This window comes from Canis lupus, chromosome 9 (genome assembly GCF_011100685.1).
Source record: "Canis lupus familiaris isolate Mischka breed German Shepherd chromosome 9, alternate assembly UU_Cfam_GSD_1.0, whole genome shotgun sequence".
Lineage (NCBI taxonomy): Eukaryota > Metazoa > Chordata > Mammalia > Carnivora > Canidae > Canis > Canis lupus.
The window spans coordinates 38,176,134-38,200,586 of NC_049230.1; the positions used below are offsets into that span (position 1 = coordinate 38,176,134).

A 24,453-nucleotide genomic window follows, 5' to 3' on the forward strand; every position below is an offset into this window, starting at 1 on the left:
TCCCACCTCCTCACCATTATCCACCACATAGATGGTACGCGAGTTGTCGTGAATGGCAAGGTCCTTCCTGGGGACATTCTTATTGAGCAGATTCAGGGCTTGATCCCTGCCCTGGCCAGACACTTTCTTACTGACCAGCATGTCGAGCAGGTGGCTGGTGATCTGCTTCAGGTCCTTCTTGGTGTCTGAGGAAGGAGAGGACAAGGGTAAGTAGAGAGTAGGGTCTTACTCAGATCTATAGGACCACGAATGGCAGAGGTTTTTAGAAGGGTTCTGGAAATATGGAATCCATGGCTTCCTGGAAGTTGGAATTTCCCCAGAAGATATAGTATTGCCCATCTCAGCCCCAAAAAGGGAGGTTCCTAGACAATACCCCCAATGGGCCTCCAGCCACTCTACGCTGCACACTGACTTCTACAACAGCTCCTGCCATCCTTGAACAGCTCTGGTTCTTAGAAAGTTCTTTATTCCAAGGCATGACTGGCAGGGAGCCAGGGACACTTCATGTAGCTTTTAATAAACTGATTTAACAAAATGTTTTCCAGAAAAGAAATTTATATTCCTTACAGACATCTTACTCCCTGCAGATTCAGGCATGCTGGGAGCCCAAATTCAAGCCTCAGATGGGATGCCAGATCTTCCCTGCCCGCTGGGGGATTAAAAGGTAAATGCTTTTTCCTGCATTTTCCCTGTCTGACTTCACTGCATCTTAGGGATTTTTGTTCTCATTCTAGTTTAGAGCTCAAAGGCAGGCGGGGAGGGAGGAAGGGAGTAGAAAAGAAAGGATCTCCAAAACATGTCATATGAATGACTGATGAAGTAAAGAGCCATCTAACTGGACAAGGAAAGTCATCGGTAGATGTGATAGTTTTTCAGATAAGGGTGTGTCATGAAGGCAAAAGAATAGACTTCTTCTATGAGGCTCTAGAGAGCAGAACTGGGGTCAGAGTGGGGTGGAAGCTACAAGGAGATGGATCCTAAATCAGTATCTAGTAGAATTCCTTTTTTTTTTTTTTAATTTTTATTTACTTATGATAGGCACACAGTGAGAGAGAGAGAGGCAGAGACACAGGCAGAGGGAGAAGCAGGCTCCATGCACCAGGAGCCCGACGTGGGATTCGATCCTGGGTCTCCAGGATCGCGCCCTGGGCCAAAGGCAGGCGCTAAACCGCTACGCCACCCAGGGATCCCTATCTAGTAGAATTCCTTAGCAGAGATGTCCAACAACTTTCAACTTCCCAAGGAAGCTGTGGCCCTCAGTGCACCATACCTTTCAGTGTTCCCATTCTTGGGGATGCTCTTCCATTCTGGCCCTGGGTCAATCATGTGACTTAGAGCACACCCAGCAGCTTAAAAGCACTTGCACATTGGGGCTCGTCCATTGAGAATGAGGCCACCATGCTATACAGACACCCAAGATGCCCACTAGAGATGCCACAAAGAGAAAAACCAAGATGTCCTGGCCAGCATCTCCAGTTAACCACCAGTTGTACAAGTGTACCATTTGGGACCCTCCAGTGGTTCTAGCACAGAAAAAAGAATGTGACTTGCTGACCATTACGACAGTTAAGTCAGAACCACATCAAGAATCCAGGACTCCCAAAGGTTCATGTTATTAATCTACAAAGAGCTCTTATGAATCAATAAGAAAAACACTGATACTCCAAGAAAAAATAAGGGTAATGATATATGACAGGTTGTTGGAAGACAAACGAATCCAAATGGCTAATAAAAATAAAGAAAAATGATCAATCTCACTAGTGATTTTTAAAAATTCAAATGAAGTTATTTTTACCTAATGAATAGGAAATTTTTTTTAAATGAGAGTATTCAAATCTGGTAGGAGAATGAGTGGAGATGGGACCCCCATCAGCATCATTTGGTAAGAGTACAAATTCATGCACCCTCTCAGAAAGGAATCCAAAAGTAACATGGAGAGAAAACTTCAGTTGTGTTCACAGCCTTCGACCTATATTCCCATTACTAGGAATTTTATTCCAAGAAAATAATTGCAAATGCAAGCATAACTTTGTGTAAAGAATAGCTACTGAACTGCCTTTTATAAGCATGCAACTAGGAGCAATCTAAATCTCCACTGATATAGAGTTGGTTGGTGAATTGTGATATATTCATACAATGGAATATAATGAAAATATTTAAAATCAAGCTTTCTATTAGTGAACCTTCCCAGGCAGAGCAGGAACTTCTAAAACCATGCCCAGGACCTGGATGTGCTGGAAAAAGCCTGAGTCTATAAGTGCATGTATTTGAAATGAAACAAATGAAAAATGAATGATTTTTAAAATAAAAAAGAATCTTTTTAAAGAACATTTAATGGTACGAAATACTCATATAATGCTTAGTGAAGGAAAAGAAAACACAAATCTATTCCTAGCCAAATTCCAATTTTGTTAAATAGGTATTTATGTGGATGGATAGAAAAAAGACTGGAGGGACGCCTAGGTGCCTCAGCTGTTGAGCATCTACCTTCAGCTCAGGGCATGATCCTGGGATCTGGGATCGAGTCCCACATGGTACTCCCTGCAGGGAGCCTGCTTCTCCCTCTGCCTATGTCTCTGTGTCTCTCATGAATAAATAAATAAATCTTTTTTAAAAAGAGACTGGAAAGACACATGTGGCAGTGATAATCTGGATTATCTGGAGGGGAATTATAGGTGGGTTTTTTTCATCTTTACATATTTCTAAATTTTTCCAAATTTTTCCAGTAAGTCTCTTACTTTCTTCTACTTGTAGTAAAATATACATGAATAAAATTGATCATTTTAACCATTTTTGAATGATTTTATTTATTTATTTGCAAAAAAGAGCACAAGCAGGAGGTAGGGGCAAAGGGAGAGGGAGAAGCAGATTCCTCACTGGGTCAGGAGCCCGACTTAGGGCTCAATCCCAGGACCCCAGGATCATGACCTGAGCTGAAGGAAGACACTTAACCATCTGAGCCACCCAGGTGCCCTTCATTTTGACCATTTTTAAGTATACAGTTCAGTGGCATTAAGTACATTCATATTGTTGTGCTGCCATTATCACCATCCATCTCCAGAACGTTTTTGTCCTATAAAAACTAAAACTAAACAACTCATTTCCTCCTCTCCTAGCCTGGTGACCACCATCCTAATTTTTGTCTCTATGATTTAGATTACTCTAGATACCTTGTAGGAGTGGAGCCAAACAGTACTTATGCCTTTGTCACTGGCTTATTGCACTCAAGGTTCATCCATGTAGTAGCAGATGTCAGGATGTCCTTCCTTTTTAAGGCTGAATAATATTCCATTGTGTGTATATGCCATATTGTATTTATCCATTCAACCACGCATGGACACTAGAGTTGCTTCCCACTTTTAAGCTATTGAAGATGCTGCTGCTCTATTACTTTTATAATTAGAAAATAAATATAAAATAAACCAGGCCACCTCCACATACAGGGAATGAGCTATCTGAGGTGGCACCTGACTCTCCTCGGCCCTCACCCCTTTGAAAAACACTGAAGAATGTCTCCTACCTAGAACCAGGGCTTCTTCCTTCCCTCGATGTTCTTGTTTGTCCTCCCCTGACAGAGAATCAATGACGGCCTGGAGCAGGTTGCAGACGGCCAGAGACATCTCCTCGTTCTCCACTGCCATGAGGCTACATATTCTGTCTATCCGGACTGCATGGAGAATCACTGTGGCCTAAACCCACAGCAAGACCCACAGTCAGCTGCCTGCACCTCTCTTCCAGCTGTCGTGCAGGTTAGGAAGTGGGTGACAACCAGCCCCATCCTCCCTCTCCAGCAGGGAAATACGCCCAGGCAGCCAGTGCCTCCTGGGCCTCTGGTCTGGGAAGGCCCTTGACACTAGCCATGCCTCTTTAAACTCTTTCCAGTTAAAAGCTGGGCTGTCCAATATAGGAACCATTTGCCATATGGGGCCACTGAGGACTTGCAGTGTGGTGAGTCCCACATTGTGGTGTGCTTAAGGTGTAAAATACACACTGGGTTTGGAAGATTTATATGATAAAATGCAAACTATCACAGCTTTTGCATTCAGCAAAGGACAGTTTAGACTTTGTATTAGGGTCTACTTATGCCACCTGCTCCCTGCCCACGTGTCACCCTCAGCCCGACACCCAGGCCCTCACCCGAGCTCGGTGGCCACTACACATGCCCGACAGAGTCCGCACAGCAGCTAGCACCAGCTCAGGCCTCTTGGTGTCCACAAGCTGCAGCAGCAGGGCCACTCCATTGTTTTGGAAGATCCTCTCAGCCCCTGCTTCTTCTCGCCCTAGGACGATGAGGTTGTTGGCGGCCTGGAGAGGGAGGATACAACAAGGGTCATGGAGGAGGCATGGCTGCCAAGGTCTTGGCCGGGGGCCAGGGCAGGGGCTGGCGTAAGGACTGGATTTTCAAAACATCTTTATACTGGATTCTTTCCCTATAGTCCTACTCCTGGAAATGTGGCCCAAAAACATGAATATGGTTTTGGCATTTGGGGTTTGTTTATTTATTTATCTGTTCAGGGCAATCTGAAGTTACAGGGGTTCTCAGGAAGGTGGAAAATGGTAGGCAGAGAGAGCAAGAGATGGGTCTTGAAGGTCCTGGGTATGAGTACTGATTCTGCTACACGCTAGCTGTATGACCTCAGGCAAGTCATGGCAGCTCTCTGCATCCCAGATTCCAAAATTAGGCAGTTAAGCTAGAAAGTTCTCCAATGTCGGGATGCCTGGGTGGCTCAGTGGTTGAGCATCTGCCTTTGGCGCAGGGCGTAGTCCCCAGGTCCTGGGATGGAGTCCCGCATCCCAGGGGGAGCCTGCTTCTCCCAGAGGGAGCCTGCTTCTCCCTCTCCCTATGTCTCTGCCTCTTTGTGTGTCTCATGAATAAATAAGTAAAAATCTAAAAAAAAAAAAAAAAAAAGTTCCCCAATGTCTTCCCACCCTAAAGCCTTAAGGATACATATGCCCTAAATGGCTCCAGATCAGGAGAGGAGGTCTCAGCAGAACCTGAAAAGCTGGGGTTGGGGGAAAAAAACTCATGAGGCAAGAGAAGGAGAAAGTCAACAAATAAAGAAGGAATGATGCTGGAGGAGGCTGATGAGAAAATCCCAGGCAAGTACCACCAGAACCATTATCACTCTACCGGTCAAGGGCTTTGTACTTGTCCAGGTGCAGTTATCAATAACAACTTCTTATGTCCTCACAACAGTTTGTTATAAAAGGTATTTGCGTATTGTATGGTTTACTGACCATAAAACTAACAAAAATTCCCCAGGCATCTCCTGTGAAGAAAAACAGAAGGGAACATTTGAAAAAAGAAAGAAAAAGGACAACAAATTTGGTTAAGAGTGTGGTATTATGGGCAGCTCCGGTGGCTCAGTGGTTTAGCGCCACCCTCAGCCCAGGGCGTGATCCTGGAGACCCAGGATGGAGTCCCAGGGGCTCCCTGCATGGAGCCTGCTTCTCCCTCTCCTTCTGCCTGTGTCTCTGCCTCTCTCTCTCCATGTGTCTCTCATGAGTAAATAAATAAAATCTTTTTTTTTTTTTTTTCAATTTTTTTTTTTAATTTTTATTTATTTATGATAGTCACAGAGAGAGAGAGAGAGGCGCAGAGACACAGGCAGAGGGAGAAGCAGGCTCCATGCACCGGGAGCCCGACGTGGGATTCGATCCCGGGTCTCCAGGATCGCGCCCTGGGCCAAAGGCAGGCGCCAAACCGCTGCGCCACCCAGGGATCCCCTAAATAAATAAAATCTTAAAAAAAAAAAAAAAGAGGGTGGTATTATGACCAAATATTTTCATATTTCAGGATGAAGTTTTGTGATATTTTATAATGAAATGGAATATATCTTAAAAAGCCATTTTTAACCTTCTCAGGGTAGAAACGACAGTATGGCAAGTGAGGCACTTGCCTTGGGTGCAAAATTTACAGGGACACCGAAAACCTCAGCAATCAAGATAAATAATATCTAATGCAATATTTTAAAATATCAAAATCAATGCAATGCAAAAAAAGAAAAAATGCATGATGAACAAAATATCAAAAATTTAAGTAAAGACTCCGATCCTGCTGCATGACTCTCTCCTCATTGGTCTCACTCTAGTCCTGGCCCTTATAGCCAGGATTAGGGTATTTTCCAAAGTGCATAACCTCTGGCCTCCTTGTGTTCATTTTCTCCAAGGGGTTGCCCTCCTCCCCCTCCCGCAGGTAGTGGACGGGGGAGGTTGAGGAGTTAGGAGGACTGTCTCTGTCCAGAGATAGGGGCAGGGCCTGCAGCGCAAGTACAAATATGGGGGTGGGTGTCCCGAGTCCGCCCTCTGCTGGCCAGCCCGTTGCCCAGCACTCACCTTCTCCAGGTTGTCAGCATCACTGCTTTCATCCAGGAGGATCTCGAACATCTTCTGTACCCTGGAGTCTGTGGAAAACTGCACACGGAGCTGAGGAGAGAGGAGGGAGTGGGGAAGGAGGCAGGCAGGGTCCGCATTTCAGGCGGCTTAGCAAATATTAGGGTATCTCCTCGGGGCCCCAACACTGTCACTCATTCATTCCACAAACATTTACTGAACAGCTGTTACGCGTCAGTCACTCTTGCAGATGCTGCGGACAGAATGGTGAACAAAATCAAGTCCTTGCCCCACAAGGCTTACAGTCTACTTAAGTTCGCTATCCCATTTGGTCATCACAGGTCTTGGAAGGCTATAGATTATCACCCCAATTTTGCAGTCTAGTTAATAATTAGCTGTTACATACTTAAACACCGGCTAAAACAGGATTAGGTGTCTAGGACCAGAAGCCTAAAGCAATTCTCAACTTTACACAGATTAAAACCATTATGTTTGGATATCTCATCCCTCATCCCCTCAACCCCAACCCCAGTGCTCTGAATCTACCATAAAATGACCTAACTTATCATCACACACTGCCCCTCCCACCCACCCCCAATTTGCCAGCTCCTCTGTACTTCCCACTACTTTGTTCTGCTGGTCTATGGTCCTGCCTATTTCCATCCTGGGTTCATTTCCTCCTAGGGGGTCTCTCATTTGCCACCCCTTCTTGGATCACTCCTCCGTTTGTTTACACAGCCCTGGAGTCTACACTCTGGACAGTGTGCTGTTGTCCCACCATGGGGCTGCCCCAGGCACAGAGAAGTTACTGAGACTTGGAGTAAGGAGCTTAGTGATCACCTACCCTCCTGCTCTTGCAGAAAGGGAACTGACACCCTAAGGGATTCCTTAGAAAACTGGTACCTAAGCCAGGACTAGGATGCAGGATACCTCTGATCCAAGTTCTCTCCACCCCACTCCATTTGCAATACCCTCTCCTCAATGCTGCCTCTGCTCTCCTAGAAAGAAAGGAAGGTCATGTTGCATACATACAAGGTTGTTTTTTTTTAAGCCTCCATCTGAAATTTAAGAGACCCATGTTCTAGCTCTGGCTAGCTTGTGCCCTTCAACAAGCATCTCTGATCATTCAAAGATGGGCACATCTGCCTGGCTATTTTATGGTGCCACCCTGTGTCATGTGTTCATTCCATCCAAGAGTGTGGAGGAAGTGTTAGACCTCCCCTGGTGTCCTGCTTCCCTAACTTGTCCCCAGTAGGGGTGGGGGGAGGCAGACTGAGGCTTGTGGGAAGGGGTCCAGCTCACCTTCTCTTGGATGCTGGTGTTGAGCCTCCTCAGCGTCTCCTGGAAGTTTTGGTTCCGTGGCTCAAGGGTAGCACAGCGCTGCACATCCTTGAAGGCCTGATCCAACTTTCCCAGGTGCTCCAGTGCCTGGCATCGCCGATACAGAGCCTTGATGTCCGAGGAGTTGATGTCAATAGCTAACGAGGGGAGGCAGGGCCTCAGGGGCCTGGGCTGCAGACCACTTTCCTCCCGTCCCTGTCCCTGCCCCTGCCCCCAATTCCAGGGCTTCTCTATCTTCAGTGGAAATTATCCACCAATGTAGACTATCTGGCCCAAGGCTCTTCTTTGTCAGGGAGGCAGTAAGAATCATAGCCTCAAGGTTGGAAGGGAACTTAAGGGTCATCTCATCTAGAGCCTGATGCTTCAGTTTCTGCTACATCATTATCTCAGCCAAGTGCTCATCCAAAGGGGACTTCATACCTCCAGCAGAAGGAGGGAGCTCCCTCCTTCTTTTTTTTTTTTTTTAATTTTTATTTATTTATGATAGTCAGAGAGAGAGAGAGAGAGAGAGAGAGAAGCAGAGACACAGGCAGAGGGAGAAGCAGGCTCCATGCATCGGGACCCCGACGTGGGATTCGATCCCCGGTCTCCAGGATCGCGCCCTGGGCCAAAGGCAGGTGCTAAACCACTGCGCCACCCAGGGATCCCGAGCTCCCTCCTTCTCAAGGCAGCCAAGCAGCTTCATCAAGACAACCCTTCCCCCTTCCCTCTGTAACTTTGTCCTTTTATCCTAAATTCAGCCCTGGAACCCCAGAGATGAAATCCAATCCTTCTTCCTTGTGACAGTCTTTTAGATATTTGAAGACAGCTTAGGTATTTGAAAGCAGCTCTCTATCCCACCTGGGAATTGCCTTCCACGAGCTAAATATTGCCACTTCCTCAACCCACTTTTCACAGGATGTATTTTCAGCTGGTTCCCTCCCTTCTGAACTCACTTCAGACTACCTCGGTTTCTCCTTAAAAATAGTAATCAGAGCAGAACCCAACACCTGCAGCCAAGAGAAGTTTTCTCATTTTGATGATGGACCTAAGCCAACATTTCCTAAAGTTTAAGTCTAAGGTGAAGTTAAAGTTAAGTTTAAAGGTTTTTGTGGTTGTTGTTAATGTTAATGTTCACTTCTCCCTAGTCCCTGTGGAATGGGCTACTGCCCCCCTCCTCCCCTTAGGGAGCCCAACCCCACAGAGTGGACTGGGCTGATGCTCTGGTCCTGGGAGTTGCAGGAGGAGCACATCCTAATTTACAACGGAAGAGGGTGTATCTTTACCATGACATAAGGATTTTTGGAAACATCTTTTCACAAAAGAATCTCCCTCGACTTACAATTTAATACATAAAGCAAGTTGCAAAAATGCTATCTAGGGATGGCTGCTCTGGACACCGGAAGCCCTGCCTACAATGCCTAGGATGGCATTTACACAATCTGTAATTCCTTCAATTGACAAAGAGCCTTTTAGACAAAACAGGGATGCTGGGGTGGGGGTGGGGAGAGCCTGGGGGAGGGGCACTCACCTCTTGAGGCATCTGAAGCCGCCTGAACGTAGCTCTCCTGAGGAAGGGAGATGAAGTAGGAGCCAGGGTCAAAGTGGGCCCAGGCAGAGACAGCCAGAGAAGGTTTGGTGGGGAGCTGCCGGCTCTCAAGGGCCCAAGGGCGGGCCCCTCGCTGGGCATGGAAGAGTGGATGAGCTCCGGCATTAGGCAAATGCTTGGGTTTGAACCCAGGCTCCCTGCTAATTACCCAGGAGATCTTGGCAAGTTACTGAGCCCTTTGAGCCCTGAGCTTGTCATCTGCGATAGGGGCATGAAACAGCAGCTAACTGGGCTGTGAGTAAGATGCTGCGAAATAACATCTAAACAGCCCGGGCATGTTGCCAGTGCCCATTAGGCTGACTCCCAACTGAAGGAGTTTCTGTCTCCCAGAAGAGTGGGTCAGGCAGGAGTGGGGTTCAGGAGTCAAGGTTGGAACAATGATGAGGCCCATCAGGATGGGGGGCTGCCTCCACACCCCTGCCTCCCAGTCCTGGCCCTCAGCTTCCCGCCCTGCCCGCTCCAGACCGTTTTCAGGCCACAGGCTGCCCGGTTCCTATAGAGCGTGGCCAGCAGGGCCTTATCCTTGGTCAGCTTCAGGGCCTGGCTGTAGCTCTTCGTTGCAGCCTTGTAGTCCTGGAGCTGGAAATGCCGATTCCCTTCCTCCTTCAGCTGCACGGCTTCTGCCTCTGCCATCTGTCAGGACAGGAGCAGCTCTGTCTGGCCAGTCCCTCACTCCAGACCTAGGGCTGGACTCCTGGCCTAAGGTCTGGAGCTCCAGGGTCTCCTCCTACCGAGATGGAAGGTGAAAGTTCTGCGTGGAAAGGACCCACCACCAACACTCCCAAACCCATTACCCAGAAGGACTTTATAGCATTTGCTTGGAGAATAGCATGATTGAGGTAGTCTTAAGAGTCCCTGTGCCTCCCTCTCTGTCCCTCCCAGCTGGACAGGTGAAGCCACCATGCCGAAGACCTGGATTCTCACTGCCAGCCTTAAAAGTTTTTCTCCATGCAGGCGGGGTGGGGGGCTTCTCCCTCCCTGGGTCTGAGGAATCCTCCTGGGGGGCTCACTTTCTTAGAGGACAGTGCTCCTGGTCTATCCTCCTGTGATGCTGCTCTGCGGAGCTCCCCTGTGAACACCCGGACACCAAGCCTTAGTCTACCCCCTCCCCCACCCAAGAGGCTTTATCATCCCTGCCAGTGGCTCCAGACCATATTTGGCCACAGGGGCAGGTGGCCCTGGAGTCTGTCATTGATACTCACGGCCCTCCTCCTCCCCAGACTGGACAGTCATTACCACGTGGAAGCGCTGACTAACCTCTGCCCCAGCGTCCTGTTCAGGGGCAGTCTTGGACTCAGGCCCTCATACCACAAAGAGTGAGAGAAAGATCCAGAAAGGAGGGAGGACCTGCACCCCCGCAAGGCACAGCTATAATGCCCCTTCTCCCCTTCCACCCCAGATAAACAACCTCTTCTCTCCCCCCAACCCCTGCTATTTTAGGAGCAAAGTGACAGCTGAGGGGCTGGCAGACTTAGACAGAGCAGCTGCCCAGGTCCAGGACCAACTGGAGACTTCCAGAAATGCCTTTCCGGAGGGAGGAGGGTTGGAAAAAGGGAGAAGAGTTCCTTCCCCTCTTCCACTTGCCCACATGTCCCCTACCCTTATGGCACTCACTGTTGAAAAGGTCCTTCCTTTTCACAAAGACCAAGGGGCTTGCAAGCTCAGTTTAGTGTAAGCAGGTGCTTTGTTTCAGTGTGTATGCCTTCTGCATCTACCATCTATGTGGAGTGGATGCATTAAGCCTGCCTTCCCCATGCAACTGGGAGCTCCCTGAGGATGAGCTCTGCATATCACCCACTGGGCTATAGTCTTGTCCTTGGGCAAGAGCTCCCTGAGGATGAGCTCTGCATATCCCCCACGGGCTATAGTCTTGTCCTTGGGCAAGAGCTGGGTCAGTCCCTGAATTCCCGGAGCCCAAGGACTTGTACCCTCATCTGCATGGGGATTCCCCTGGGACAACCTGAGCCTCCCACATCAGAAGGAGGTCTTCCTGGGGGTGCCTGGGTGGTTCATTCAGTTAAGTGTCTGTCTTCGGCTCAGGTCACGATTCCAGGGTCCCGGGATGGAGACCTGAGCGGGGCTCTGCTCAGTGGGGAGTCTCCTCCCTCTCCCTCTGCTTTTCCTCCTTGCTTGTGCTTTCTCTCTGAGATAAGTAAATAAAATTAAAATAAAAAGAAGGGGGTCTTCCAAGGACAAAAACTATTTCCACCACCAGAACACGTCTTCCCTAGGGAAGGACTTATTTCTCCCCGTCTGACTGAGGGTTCCTGAGTCTTATTTGATGTTGGAGTCCTTCCAACGTCTCCAAGCCTGGGTTGTGAGCTCCCTCCCAGAGGGCAAGGACAACATCTCATGCAGTTTGACCTTCCCTGACTCAGAACACAGCAGTCAGTGCCCAGTGCGGGTTTCCTCAATTAATTAATGGATGGATGAATAGTGTCTCCATGCTAATGTTCTTCACTTACCCCCATTCCACTCCCTTCCCCGCAAATGTGAAGGCAAGGATTTGTGTCTATTTTGTTCACTTACATATTTCAAGTGACTATCACAGTGTTACATAGCAGGGACTCAACAATATTCATTGAACGAATGGATGAGATAATTCCATGGATCTGTGATTTCTCTCTCTTTTTTTAAGATTTTATTTATTTATTCATGAGAGACACACAGAGAGAGTGAGAGGCAGAGACATAGGCAGAAAGAAAAGCAGGCTCCACGCAGGGAGCTTGATGTGGGACTCCATCCTGGGATTCCAGAATCACGCCCTTGGGCCAACGGTAGGAGCTAAAATGTTGAGCCACCCAGGTGTCCCTGGATCTGTGATTTCTAAATACGAAGAATACCAGGATATTTTGAAAACACATAATAGGGAAACATGGCATTGTTTCAGAGAAGGTTTCTTGAGTAAATGATTAAATGAGTTAATACATATAGAGTTCCTAGAACAATGTCTGACAGACACTTGCTGAATGCACACACACATATTTCAGGCAAGACCTGAAGAATAAGGAATTGTTCCTGTATTTGTCTGCTCAGGCTACTGTAACAAACTGCCGCAGGCAGGATGGCTTGAATAAATGAAATGTATTTTTTTACAGTTCTGGAGTTTAAAAGTTTAAGATCAAGGTGCCATCAACTTTGGTTTCTGACCAAAGGGAGGCTTCTCTTCCTGGCTTGTAGATGGCCACCTTTTCATTGTCTTCACATGGCCTCTTTTCTGTGTGAGAAGGAGGCATGGGGCAGAGAAAGAAAGAGACAAAGAAGGAGAGATATCTGGTATCTCTTTGTTACTCCCATATAGGCTCTGTCTCCAAATACAGTCACCCTGGAGGTTAGGGCTTCAACTTATGAATTGGGGGTAGGGGTGGGAAGAGGGACACAATTCAATCCATAAGAATTCCAGACAGGTAAATCTGCAAGGACTGACACAAGAAGGGTCATGCTTTGGAAGAACTAAGATAAAGCTGGAAGAATTGATCTTAGAGAGGAGTAGCTAGAGAGGTACGTAAGGCTGAGTGGACCATTATAAGCAGTTTGAATTTTGTTCTGTTTATAATGGGAGCCACTGTAGGACTTTAGGGTGAAGAATGACATACCAGATCTTTGGTTTGAAAACAGCACCCTGGTTGCAGTGTGAAGGACGCATGGGAAGAGGCAAGAGTGGAAACAGGGAGGCAAGTCAAGAGGCTGTTGTAGGCAACCATGGTGACTCAGACCAGAGTGTGAGAGAGGAGGTGGAGAGAACACTCACCACAGGTTAAGGAGGCCAGATTGACAGACCTTGAAACTGCCGGGATGTGGGGAGGGCTGCCAAGGAAGATCCCAGGTTTCTGGTAAGAGCTCTCATGTTAGGCGGTCTCTGCTTCAGTTCTTCATCTGTAACGTGGGGACAGTAGGGCTTTTGTGAGGGTTAAATGAGTTACATGTGTAAAGCACCTAGAACAATGCCTGACAGGTTGCTATCATTCTCATCATTGTTGTTATTACTTTACAGTGTTGAAAACTGTAGACACTTTTTGCTTTTGTACTCAAGAATTATGAATTGATTTGATCCATTAAAAAAAGAATAACATGGGACGCCCGGGTGGCTCAGCAGTTGAGCGTGGGCCTGCAGCCCAGGGCCTGATCCTGGAGTCCTGGGATCCAGTCCCCCAACAGGCTCCCTGCATGGAGCCTGCTTCTCCCTCTGCCTGTGTCTCTGCCTCTCTCTCTCTCTCTCTGTATGTCTCTCATGAATAAATAAATAAAATCTTAAAAAAAAAAAAAAAAGGCACCTGGATGGCTCAGTGGTTGAGCATCTGCCTTTGGCTCCAGTTGTGATCCTACAGTCCTGGGATCCAGTCCCCCAACAGGCTCCCTGCAGGGAGCCTGCTTCTCTCTCTGCCTATGTCTCTGCCTCTCTGTGTCTCTCATGAATAAATAAAATCTTAAAAAAAAAAGAAAGGAGAGAATACTAATTTCTTCCTTCAAGCCAACAGGCTCTGGTTCTGTAAGCCCGCCCGCCAGGCTGCTGCGGCCCAGAGCCAAGCCAAATTAGTCTTCTGCCACTCCTGTCTCTGAGTTTGGGGGGAAATCCATTAACTTCTCAGAGCCTCGACTTCCTCATCTATAAAGTGGAGCCAGAATCCCTGTTCTACAGAAACAAAAGGCTGTCTGTGCCCTGCGCGGCGCTGGGAGGGCGTGACACTTGCCCTCCGCCGCACCAGAGGGCGATGTCGCGGGCGGCCGTCCCCCCCCCCCCCGCCCCACCGCCCCGGGGGCGGCGCTCTGTCCCGCCGGGCTCTCTGTCCTGCACGTGGGGACCCGGGATGGCGGCGGCGGCGGCGGCGGGGGTGCGTGAGTGCGGGCGGGGGCGCGGGGCGCGGGGCGCGGGGCCGGCTCCTCCCCCGGCGGCGGCGCGGCTGACCCCGCGGGGCTGTGCGCAGGGCGAGGCGGCGGCGCGCGACGTGCAGCGGCTGCTGGTGCAGTTCCAGGATGAGGGCGGCCGGCTGCTGGGCTCCCCGTTCGACGTGCCGGTGGACATCACCCCCGAGCGGCTGCAGCTCGTGTGCCACGCGCTGCTGGCCCAGGTGAGCGGCGGCCGCGCGGCCCCCTGCCCCGCCCGCCCTGCCCGCCCGGCAGGCCTGCGGCTCGAGGCGCGGGGGTCCCGGCGCGCGGGGGGGGGGGGGGGGGGACCTGGCGCCGGGCGGGGGTCCACCTGCAGGGAGCCCGGCACCGCGTTCCCAGGCCTTGAGGCACCGTGGAATTCCCCGACGCAGCCCCTCGTTGGCGTCCGTGTTACAGAGTGACCCACGGGCGGCCACTGACCTACCTGCGATGCTCCGCAGTCGATGGTGGCTTTGGAACCCGAATGTCAGATTCAAAACCCTTGCTCCTCGAAGCCTGTGTCTATCAAAATGCTGCCCTCAGGTGGGGCGAGCGTACCCTGGACCCCACCCCAGATGTACTGACACCAAGACTCTGGGGTGAGGCAGCGAGTGTCTGCATTTTCAGCCAGCCTTTTTTTTTGGATGCTTGTTACACATTGTAGGGCATGGCGTGGTGGTTTAGAAAAATACTGTCCAGTTCTGTGTATTAACGCGGACTCAGGACCTGAACTTTCTTTTTGAAGCACTCGACTTAGTCCTGAGCAGCAGCACATTGGACGTTGGGCTAATTATTAGTTAGCTGCTCTGAGCCTCAGTGTTATCATTTATCAAGCGAGAATATGAGTGCCTACCTCCCAGGGTGGTTGTGAGATGCAGATAAAGGATTTTAAAGTACTGTGTAAGTATCCTCAGTGGGCATGGTGGGGGTATCCCAGACAGTGGTGGAAAAGAATAAAGTTTCAGCTGCCCACAGCCCAGTGGGGAGTGCTCCTGCCTGTCCTTTGATGGAGGAGTTGCCCTTTGCCATTGCCCTCCAGGAGGATCCCTTGCCACTGGCTTTCTATGTCCACGATGCTGAGATCACTTCATCACTGGGGAAGACGCTGGAGTCACAGGCAGTGGAGACAGAGAAGGTCCTTGACATCATCTACCAGCCCCAGGCCATCTTCAGGGTCCGTGCTGTGACCCGCTGCACCAGCTCTTTGGAAGGTCACAGTGAGGCAGTCATTTCTGTGGCCTTCAGCCCCACAGGAAAGTAAGGACAGCCGCAGAATCATGGGGTGGGGGTGTGGGAGTACATTCTGGCTGGGTGGGGAGAACACCCCAAGTTACAGTCAATGGGGCCTCAGGCTGCTTATCACAGACCTGAGCTCTGGGCTTAAGTTGAAAGTAAGGGACTTCCCTTGGTCTTTGGTTTGGTCTTGAAAGACACCCACCTTGGAAGAATCCTTCCTGGACTTGATCTCAGGAGACCTTAGCTGTGAGCTTCCTAGCTGTGTGACCTGGACGAGTCACTTTCTGACTTAATTCATCATCTGTGAAACTGAATTTTATTTGCTTTTTGCAATTGTACGAGGAGAATGAGAAGCTTCATTCCTGATTACAGCTGTGGCCATTCCTTTCAGAAAGGAAGAGGAGAGAAAAGACCACCTGAGGTCTTCTCACAGATGGTATCAGTGTTACATTTCTCCTTCTCAAGGAAGAGAGAAAAGTCCAGCCTCAGATTCTGTGCCCAGAAGACAATTGAATAGGCAGCCAAAATGCATGTATGCGGTGTTCTGGTGTAGGCCCTACTCCTTGTCCCCACTACAGAAATCAGGTGTGGCCTCTCTTCTTCCCCAGGTACCTGGCCAGTGGCTCCGGAGACACCACTGTGCGCTTCTGGGATCTCAGCACCGAGACACCGCATTTCACATGCCAGGGTCAGTACGCAGTTAGCTTTGCAGGTGTTCTTAACCCAGTGGTGGGTGCGTGATCATTTACTCAGCTCTTTAGTTCCTGAGGAGGCTCAGAGATGATTCAGGCCCTTCACAGCCAGTTAGCAGCTGCCTGCTTCTAGGTAGACTGCTCCTCTGAGCCCAGCCAGCCACTTACAAACAAGCAGAGACTGCACCAGAGAGTCAGTGTGGGGTTTTGGGTTGTGCTGACTGGCTGGTAGCAAGGAGAACCTGGCTTAAATCCAGCCTCTACCACATTACTTCTCACACTTGAACATGCATCAGAATCACCTGAGAATCTTGTTAACATATTTATTGCTGGGGCCCACCCCCAGTTTTTGTCTCCTTAGTTCTGAGATGCTGCCTGAGAATTTGCATTTCAGGTTCCCAGCTGGTGCTGATGCTTCTGATCTGGGGACTGCACACTAGCTGGGTGACCTTGTGTGTGTAGAGCATGCTCCCTAAGCTTCAGTTTTATCATCTGAAAAATTAGGGATAATTCCTGCTCTGTACCACAGAGCTATCAGAATTACAAGGAATGACATGTATATAAACACTTGATACCATGTATCGTGTAAGGAATTATTAGAAAGTAAAAGTAAAAAAGAAAGTGAAAATATGATCTACACAGCAGGATGCATGGCTTTTGCACTTGGGGTGGATTCTCCCTTTGCCTAGAAAGCCTCCTCTCTACTTTTGTTCAGCTGCTCATTCATTCAAGGGCCAGTTGAGGAGTGCCAGACACTGCTAGGCTCTGAAAATAAAGACAGATGTGCTCCCTCCTTCTTCCTCCCTGCTTTCCTAGGACACAGACACTGGGTGCTTAGCATATCCTGGTCCCCAGACGGCAAAACACTGGCCTCAGGCTGCAAGAATGGCCAGGTAGGTGGCAGTCAGGGTAATGAGGCAGGGGTTCTGGGTCATCTTGAGGGGAGGATGGGTTGGAGGCAGTGGCAGGCACCTTTGGTGGGCCCAGGGACAGTTCAGGGAGGGTTATTCAGTAAGCTTTTGTCCTTCAGATTCTCCTGTGGGACCCAAGCACAGGGAAGCAGGTGGGCAGGGTCCTCGCCGGCCATAGCAAGTGGATCACAGGCCTGAGTTGGGAGCCCCTCCATGCGTAAGTGGCACTGATAGAGCTGGGGGGGGAATAGAAGATAGGTGTTCAAAACTGTCCTCTCCCCTGCTCAGGGGGCGAGATGGCCAGCCTGACTGACAGTAATGGCATGCAAGCAGTGGGGTAGGTCTTCCAAGCCCTTGTTGCTGCTTGGGGCAGGGGCTGCTCGTCGTGGGGCATGAGAACTACCTTGCAATGCAGCTCGACCTTGGGGTCAGGAAGCTGTCGAGTCCCTGTCCCTGGCCTTCGAGCTAAGCGTGGGAAGGTGCTGTGGGCATTGTCAGGCCAGAAGCGAGGCCCCATCTCCCCCTCTCCAGGAACCCAGAATGCCGCTACATGGCCAGCAGCTCCAAGGATGGCAGCGTGCGGGTCTGGGATACAACTGCAGGCCGCTGTGAGCGCATCCTCACCGGGCACACGCAGTCAGTCACCTGTCTCCGGTGGGGAGGGGACGGGCTTCTCTACTCTGCCTCGCAGGACCGTACCATCAAAGTCTGGAGGGCTCATGATGTAAGAGCTGGGAGGGTCCCTAAAGTAATCTGGGGAAATCTCAGGCCATGGGATGCCAGGGCTGGAAAGAATGTTGGCCAGTGTGTTCTGGGATCCAGGTCAGGGGAGGCGCTTCGAGAATGGTGGGTCCTGTGGTTGGTGCTGCATGATAGTGGAGGTTCTAGTGTTTATTAGCACAGTCTAGAAACTCCTGCTGTAGGAAGCCTGATAGCTTTATGGAACCTGCCATATCCCAGACTTAACTTGACTGGAGCCCATGTATTCTCACATATCTAACTTCCTTTCCAGGAATTCAGAAACCATGATCTGGCCTAGTACATTCACCTTTTTTTTTTTTTTTTTAAGATCTTATTTATTTATTTGACAGACAGTGAGCAAGAGAGAGCAGGAGCAGGGTGAGGGGCAGAGGGAGAAGCAGACTCCCCACTGAGCAGGGAGCCTGATGCAGGGCTCTGTCGCTGGATTCCAAGATTAGGGCCCAAGCTGAATGCAGATGCCCAGCTGACTGAGGCACCCAGGTGCCCCCCAGTTCACTCATTTTAAATATGAGAGTCTTGAGCCCAGAGGGGTGATTTGATTAAGACCACAGTGAATGAGGATCCTGGTTCTGAGTCCCACGTCACTGTCTCCTGGGGCTAACCTGGGAGTACCAGTTCCCTAGGGTGGAGAGTGGGGTATGTCTGACCTGTCTCCCTCTGCCCTAGGGTGTGCTGTGCCGGACTCTGCAAGGCCATGGCCACTGGGTGAATACCATGGCACTCAGCACTGACTACGCCCTGCGCACAGGTGCCTTTGAGCCAGCTGAGGCCTCGATCAATGCCCAAGACCTCCAAGGATCCTGTGAGTGGGTGGGAGAGGGCCGCCTGGGGAAGGGGCCACTTCTCTAGCTTAATGTGCAAAATTTGGACCTGGGCCAGGACGTTTGCTGTTGGTGTGAAATTTTCTAATCAGCCTCATTCATCATCTCCTCTCTCCTCCGGTACCTGGCTATAGTGCAGGAGTTGAAGGACAGGGCTCTGAGGCGATACAACCTCGTGCGGGTGAGTGTGTGCCAGTCGCCAGCATGCCCAATTCTGTACTCATCCTCTACCGGTCCCTGAAACATTTTGCAGACACCCAGTCTCTTCCCACCTTCTGGCTGCAGCTCAGACTTTCCTTTTCCAGAAAGTTCTTCATGATAATTCAGTTTACAGTCCTAAAATCTTAACACATAGGGATCATTTTAATCATTTTGTTTTATTTGCTTTCTACTTATTGAGCTTTCTGTTTTATTTTGTTTTGTTTTTAAGATTTTATTTATTTGAGAGAGAGCAAGAGAAAAAAACACAAGTGGGAAGGGACAGAAGGAGAAGGAGAAGCAGGCTCCTTTAAGCAGGGAGCCCGACATGGGGCCTGATTCCAGGGCCTAGTCCCAGGACCCTGGGATCACAACCTAAGCCAAAGGCATACATGTAACCAACTGAGCCACCCAGGCACCCCTTATTTTATTTTTTAAGATTCATTTATTTGAGAGGGAGAGAGAACAAGCATGAGTGAAGGGTGTGGGGGGAGAAAGAATCTCAACTAGACTCCTTACTGATCATGGAGCCTGACTCAGGGCTTGATCTCACGACCCTGAGATCATGACCTGAGCTGAAACCGAGATTTGGATGCTCAACCAACTGAGCCACCCAGGTACCCTTCTTTTTTTTTAAAGTAACATATTCAGGGATCCCTGGGTGGCACAGCGGTTTGGCGCCTGCCTTTGGCCCAGGGCGCGATCCTGGAGACCCGGGATCGAATCCCACATCGGGCTCCCGGTGCATGGAGCCTGCTTCTCCCTCTGCCTGTGTCTCTGTCTCTCTCTCTCTGTGTGACTATAAAAAAAAAATAAAAATAAAAATTAAAAAAAAAAAACAAAAAAAAACAGAAGCAAGATATTTAAAAAAAAAAATAAAGTAACATATTCATATAGTCTAAGGTTCCAAGAACACAAAAAGGGAGATAGTGAAAAAGTCTCCCATTTCTGTTGCCCTTCCATTTCTTCTAAAAGTATGCTACTGGGGATCCCTAGGTGGCTCAGCAGTTTAGCACCTGCCTTCGGCTCAGGGCATGATCCTGGAGTCCCAGGATCAAGTCCCACATTGGGCTCCCTGCATGGAGCCCGCTTCTCCCTCTGCCTGTGTCTCTGCCTCGCTCTCTCTCTCTCTGTCTCTCTCATGAATAAATAAATGAAATCTTTAAAATAAATAAATAAAACATGCTACTAGTAGCCTGTGTTTCCTTCCAAAGACTTCATACGTATATATACATACAAACCCACATGAAAAATCTTTTTTTGAGAGAGAGAATAGGAGCAGAGTGGGAGGGCGCTGCAGAGGGAGAAAGAGAATCTTAAAAGTGTGTCCAGCATGGAGCCCTTCTCGGGGCTCAACCCCACGATCCTGAGATCATGACCAGACTCGAAATCAAGAGTCTGCTGCTTAACAAACTGAGTCACCCAGGAGCCCCAATTCCTCCCTTTTTTTTTCTTTTTTTAAGATTTTATTTATTTATTCATGAGAGATACAGAGAGAGAGGCAGAGACACAGGCAGAGGGAGAAGCAGGCTCCCTGCAGGGAGCCCGATGTGGAACTTGATCCTGGGAGCTGAAGTCAGACGCTCAACCACTGAGCCACCCAGGCATCCCTCCTTCCCTTTTTATTTTATTATTTTATTTTTTTTTATTTTTTCCTCCTTCCCTTTTTAAATAAATGATTCTGTACCTTGCTTTTTTTTTTTTTGTAATTATGTACAATGATTAGAAATTATTTCATCTGCATAAAGTTACCTTTGGGGGAAGTGATTTGCCAAGGGTCCCATCTGAGTTCATAGCTGGCCAGGCCTTATTTCTCCTAGTGCTAGCTCCTATGCTGGTGGGTAATCAGTGGTGCGTTTGCTGCCAAGGTCAGGCTCTTCTGTCCGAGACAGTCTCCACACAGTGTGCTTTCTGCCTCTCCTAGGGCCAGGGCCCAGAGAGGCTGGTGTCTGGCTCAGATGACTTCACCTTATTCATGTGGTCCCCAGCAGAAGACAAAAAGCCCCTTGCACGGATGACGGGACACCAGGCCCTCATCAACCAGGTGCTCTTCTCCCCTGACTCCCGCATTATTGCCAGCGCTTCCTTCGACAAATCCATCAAACTGTGGGACGGCAGGACGGGCAAGTGAGTGGGGGCGTGGGGAGGGAGAAGAAAGGCCCTAGTCCTCTGGGAGGAGCTTGGCTCTGCCACTTATTGGCTACATAGCCTTGGCAAGCATTTGGATATTCTGAGCCTTTGTTTGCTCTTTTGTAATAGGCGTCTCAGCTTCATTATGAGGTTTAAGTGAAAAGGTATATTTAGGGTTGGCAATAGATGGCACTGAAATGCTAGTTCCTTTCATATCAAAGGAGAGAAATAATCTTAAGATGGCCAGGCATGTGGCAGAAGTGTAGGTTTGAGGGTAGTCATTTCCTGGCCCTCCTCAAAGTGTGATCCACAGACCATCAGCTGCCAGCATCATCTGGGAGCTTGTTAGCAATGCAGAACCTTGGGCCCCACCCTAGACCTTGTGAATCAGAATCTGCATTTTATTAAGCTCACCAGGTGATCCTGCTCCCATTATAGTCTGAGAAGCACTGGTGTAATGAGGCACCGTGGCCTTGAGGTTGATAGGTTAGAGGAGAGGCAGGGGCATGGGCAAGAGGAGAAAAGGGGCAAGGGAAACCTTTGTGGTGGCCACAGGGGCACCTCGGTCTCAGCCGTTGTGGATTTCCATATAGCAGCCTTTGAAATAGCTCATTCCATTCTTCTTTAAGATAAGGAAACTGAGTCTCAGAGGGGCCAACTCTTGTCCAAATAGACATAGCTAATTTGTATTGATCTGAAAGTTCCAGGTGGGCCTAGCCCACTGTTATTCCATGGCACTTGTCAGCAGGCAGCTTGTGTTGGGGGATATCAGGCAGATGGGCTAGGCAGGTGGCCGCATTGGATTCTAAGTCATGCACAGTTGTCCAGGTACAGAGGCCTGGCAAGAGGCACCCTAGAAGCCGCTCATTTGGAAAAGTTGTACAAAATCGTTACAACCTTGGTAATGATCACACTGGGGTGGGGGCTAGGCAGTGAGATTTTGTATAAGTTCTCGGGTAATCCTAATGTGTAGCTAAGGTTGAGAATCACCACTGTGGGCATAGGGGCCCCTTCAGACATATTTGAAGACCTAATACCCACCATCACCTTTTCCTGGCCCAGGTACCTGGCTTCCCTACGTGGCCACGTGGCTGCTGTGTATCAGATCGCCTGGTCAGCCGATAGCCGGCTCCTGGTCAGTGGCAGCAGCGACAGCACGCTGAAGGTGTGGGATGTGAAGGCACAGAAGCTGGCAGCAGATCTGCCAGGCCATGCAGATGAGGTATGGCCAACCCTTGTGAGCAGAGGCGGGGCGTGTGGTGAAGCCTGGCCCTCCTGTCCCCCCACCCTCCTTACTGACCTGCCTCCCCCTACTCCTGCCTTGGTTTAGGTATATGCTGTTGACTGGAGTCCAGATGGCCAGAGAGTGGCAAGTGGCGGGAAGGACAAATGCCTCCGGATGTGAGTGTGTGCTTGGCTCTCTTGCCCTTAAGGTGGTCACTCTTTGCACCTTTCCCTTCTGGTGGAGAATTCTGAGGACTCTCCAGGGGCCTAAGACAGTGTGGCACCAGGTTCTCTGGGTGGTTAAAAGGGAGGGCTGCTGAATTACAGGGAATAGGTGCTCTCCAGAGGGTGAGCCCAGGGGCCCTCTAGCACAAGGCGGTAGTTTTCAGTTCCAGTCCTGGCTCTGGCTTTCACTGTGTAGTCTTGGAGAGTGTGGTTCACTTGCCTCCTGGGAGTTACCAAGCCTCAGTAGACAGGAAGATCAAAGATAAGAGATGAACACACTTGGGAACCTGAAGCATGTGTACTTGTGAAGAATTGTCATTGTTTGCTACTGGATGACCTTGGTGGGCCCTGGGATGAGGTCTTGGCCAGGGCAGGCAGTGGATGCCAAGCCTGAGTGAGTAGCTAGAGCAGAGATGGTAGCCAGGCTCTTAATGACCGAGTGAACCCCAAGCTCTCCCTGTAGTGGGCTCCTGGGATTATATGGCAGCCTCCCTTTCCCAAGATAGGATCCCCCTGCTATTCCCTCTCCCTTCTCCACAGATGGAGGAGATGAGAAATCCTATGTTCTGTGTGACCCCTCCTTGGACTTGCCGCTGCCAGCTGCCTGCCCTGACACAGACGAAAGGCCAGGGTGGTAACCCTGCAGACCAGCATGGTTTGCTGTCCTTGGACAGATCCCAGTGGGGTCCCTCCCCAGAGCAGGAGAGTGGAGCTTACAGGACAATATAACTGAGCTCAGCCCTCTGCCATCACTCTGTACCTGGTGGGGGCGGGGGTGGGGTGGGGATGGTGGCAGGCAGTGACTGGACCCCTGCTGCCGGCCCGTCGCCTTTCCTAAATGTTCTTTCTATTCAGTGTGAGGCCCTAGATTCTGTGACCAAATAAATAACTTATATTTTGTGTGTTTGGGTTGTAGTTCCTTGTCCTAGAATCCCAAGGCCCACCAGAGGACTATGCTAACAGTGTATATGTCTTCCATCTGGGCAACACCAAATCTATACTGACCAGGAAGTTGCCGTTCTTCTCTTTCCCCTGTGCCTATGAGGAGAGGCCAGCTGGGGCAGGGGAGACTGGCTTAAGCCATAGGGTAGTAGCCAGAGGAAAATCTGAGCCTGTGCCATCCAGTGTGGTAGACGCTAGCCACATGTGGCTGTCTCCGTTTACCAGAATTCCATATGGCTAGGAATGCAATCCTGTGTGGCTAGCATCAGGCTCCTCACTGCATTGGATAGCATAGGTCAAGACCACCTTCATCACCACGGGGAGTTCTGTGGGCCAGCTGCTTGAGGGCTGCTTTCCTCAGCCCCTCTCACACGCAGCACTCTTCTTGAGGCCCCACAGTGCAGCGACCACTGTGCTGGGCTCGGGGTACAGAGCGGAAGGTGACAGCTGTCCCAGAGCTCACAGAGGTGAGAGCTGGAGCAGCAGTGGGTGTGGCCTGACATGGGAGGATGAGTCTTTTTGGCCCATGAGGACTTTCACGATCGAAGGGAATCCCTACTGGATGTCCTCAGACCTTTGACCAATATCTTGCCTTCCATCCTGCCTCTACTTTCTGTTTCAAATCTCAGGCAACCTTCCCAGGTTAGATTCTAAACTGTCCTTGTATGGATTGCTCAGGGCCACGGCATTTCTAACCTCTTGTTCCTCCCCTCCTCCCCACCGCTTCCCCACACCGTGCTCTCAGGATTTTGCATATCAGCTGGTTCTTCTTGGTCTCTTTTGTTGCATGTCCCTGCAATGAGACTGCATGAAGGTAAAGGGGGTGCCCTGTGGAGGTACTTGTCCTGCTGTGCGCTCATGTGATCCTCAGGTAACCCCACTGTCATACTTTTAGAGTTCTTACATCCCTGAATTAGCCCAGGGAGCTTAAACAGTTTGTCCATGCTCTCACATCCAGGAAAAACCAGGATCAAATCAGACTGTGCTCCTAAACTGAGCACTCTGTCCTTCCAGGGCCGAAGTCTGATGTTGACAGTCTACAGGCTGCCACCACCTCTGCCAGCATTGCTCTTTTTCCTGGTCCTAAAATAACATTTCTTCCTCATGTGGGAAAGTGGTGATGTTAGCAGAGCCAGGCAGTAGGTGTGGATAACATCCCATTGCCTCGCCACCCCCCAACCTGG

At 49.8% G+C, this 24,453-nt stretch overlaps 2 protein-coding genes across 7 annotated transcripts in view; one reads left to right on the forward strand and one right to left on the reverse strand.

Moving 5' to 3' along the window:
* UNC45B (unc-45 myosin chaperone B) overlaps positions 1–10,541 on the reverse strand; it is a 28,702-nt gene extending 18,161 nt beyond the window's left edge. The window contains exons 1-8 of one of the 4 annotated variants that reach the window (XM_038548099.1): positions 10,273–10,412; positions 9,728–9,895; positions 9,185–9,221; positions 7,636–7,811; positions 6,337–6,426; positions 4,138–4,305; positions 3,521–3,689; positions 15–185 (exon numbers count right to left, since the gene is read on the reverse strand). In XM_038548099.1, the coding sequence (XP_038404027.1) occupies positions 15–185; positions 3,521–3,689; positions 4,138–4,305; positions 6,337–6,426; positions 7,636–7,811; positions 9,185–9,221; positions 9,728–9,895 (979 nt within the window). In that variant the 5' untranslated portion in view covers positions 10,273–10,412. Of the gene's footprint in view, positions 1–14; positions 186–3,520; positions 3,690–4,137; positions 4,306–6,336; positions 6,427–7,635; positions 7,812–9,184; positions 9,222–9,727; positions 9,990–10,174; positions 10,414–10,519 lie in introns of those variants that run through there. The other 3 variants (XM_038548102.1, XM_038548100.1, XM_038548101.1) reach the window with 3 other exon arrangements.
* Positions 10,542–14,057: 3,516 nt separating this feature from the next.
* On the forward strand, positions 14,058–23,231 carry NLE1 (notchless homolog 1). Of its 3 annotated transcripts, XM_038548103.1 has the most exons (13): positions 14,058–14,094; positions 14,188–14,331; positions 15,168–15,385; positions 15,973–16,052; positions 16,873–16,949; positions 17,087–17,184; positions 17,499–17,691; positions 18,396–18,531; positions 18,685–18,731; positions 20,673–20,875; positions 21,941–22,100; positions 22,209–22,279; positions 22,868–23,231. In XM_038548103.1, exons 1-13 carry the CDS (start codon positions 14,071–14,073, stop codon positions 22,878–22,880), a joined length of 1,464 nt encoding a protein of 487 aa, XP_038404031.1. In that variant the 5' UTR covers positions 14,058–14,070; the 3' UTR covers positions 22,881–23,231. The 3 variants fall into 3 exon arrangements, 2 of the variants coding, with proteins under 2 accessions (XP_038404031.1, XP_038404032.1); XR_005364658.1 differs by lacking the exon at positions 22,868–23,231 and having other exon boundaries at positions 20,673–20,792; XM_038548104.1 differs by lacking the exons at positions 14,058–14,094; positions 14,188–14,331; positions 15,168–15,385; positions 17,087–17,184 and having other exon boundaries at positions 16,011–16,052.
* Positions 23,232–24,453: the final 1,222 nt, after the last annotated feature.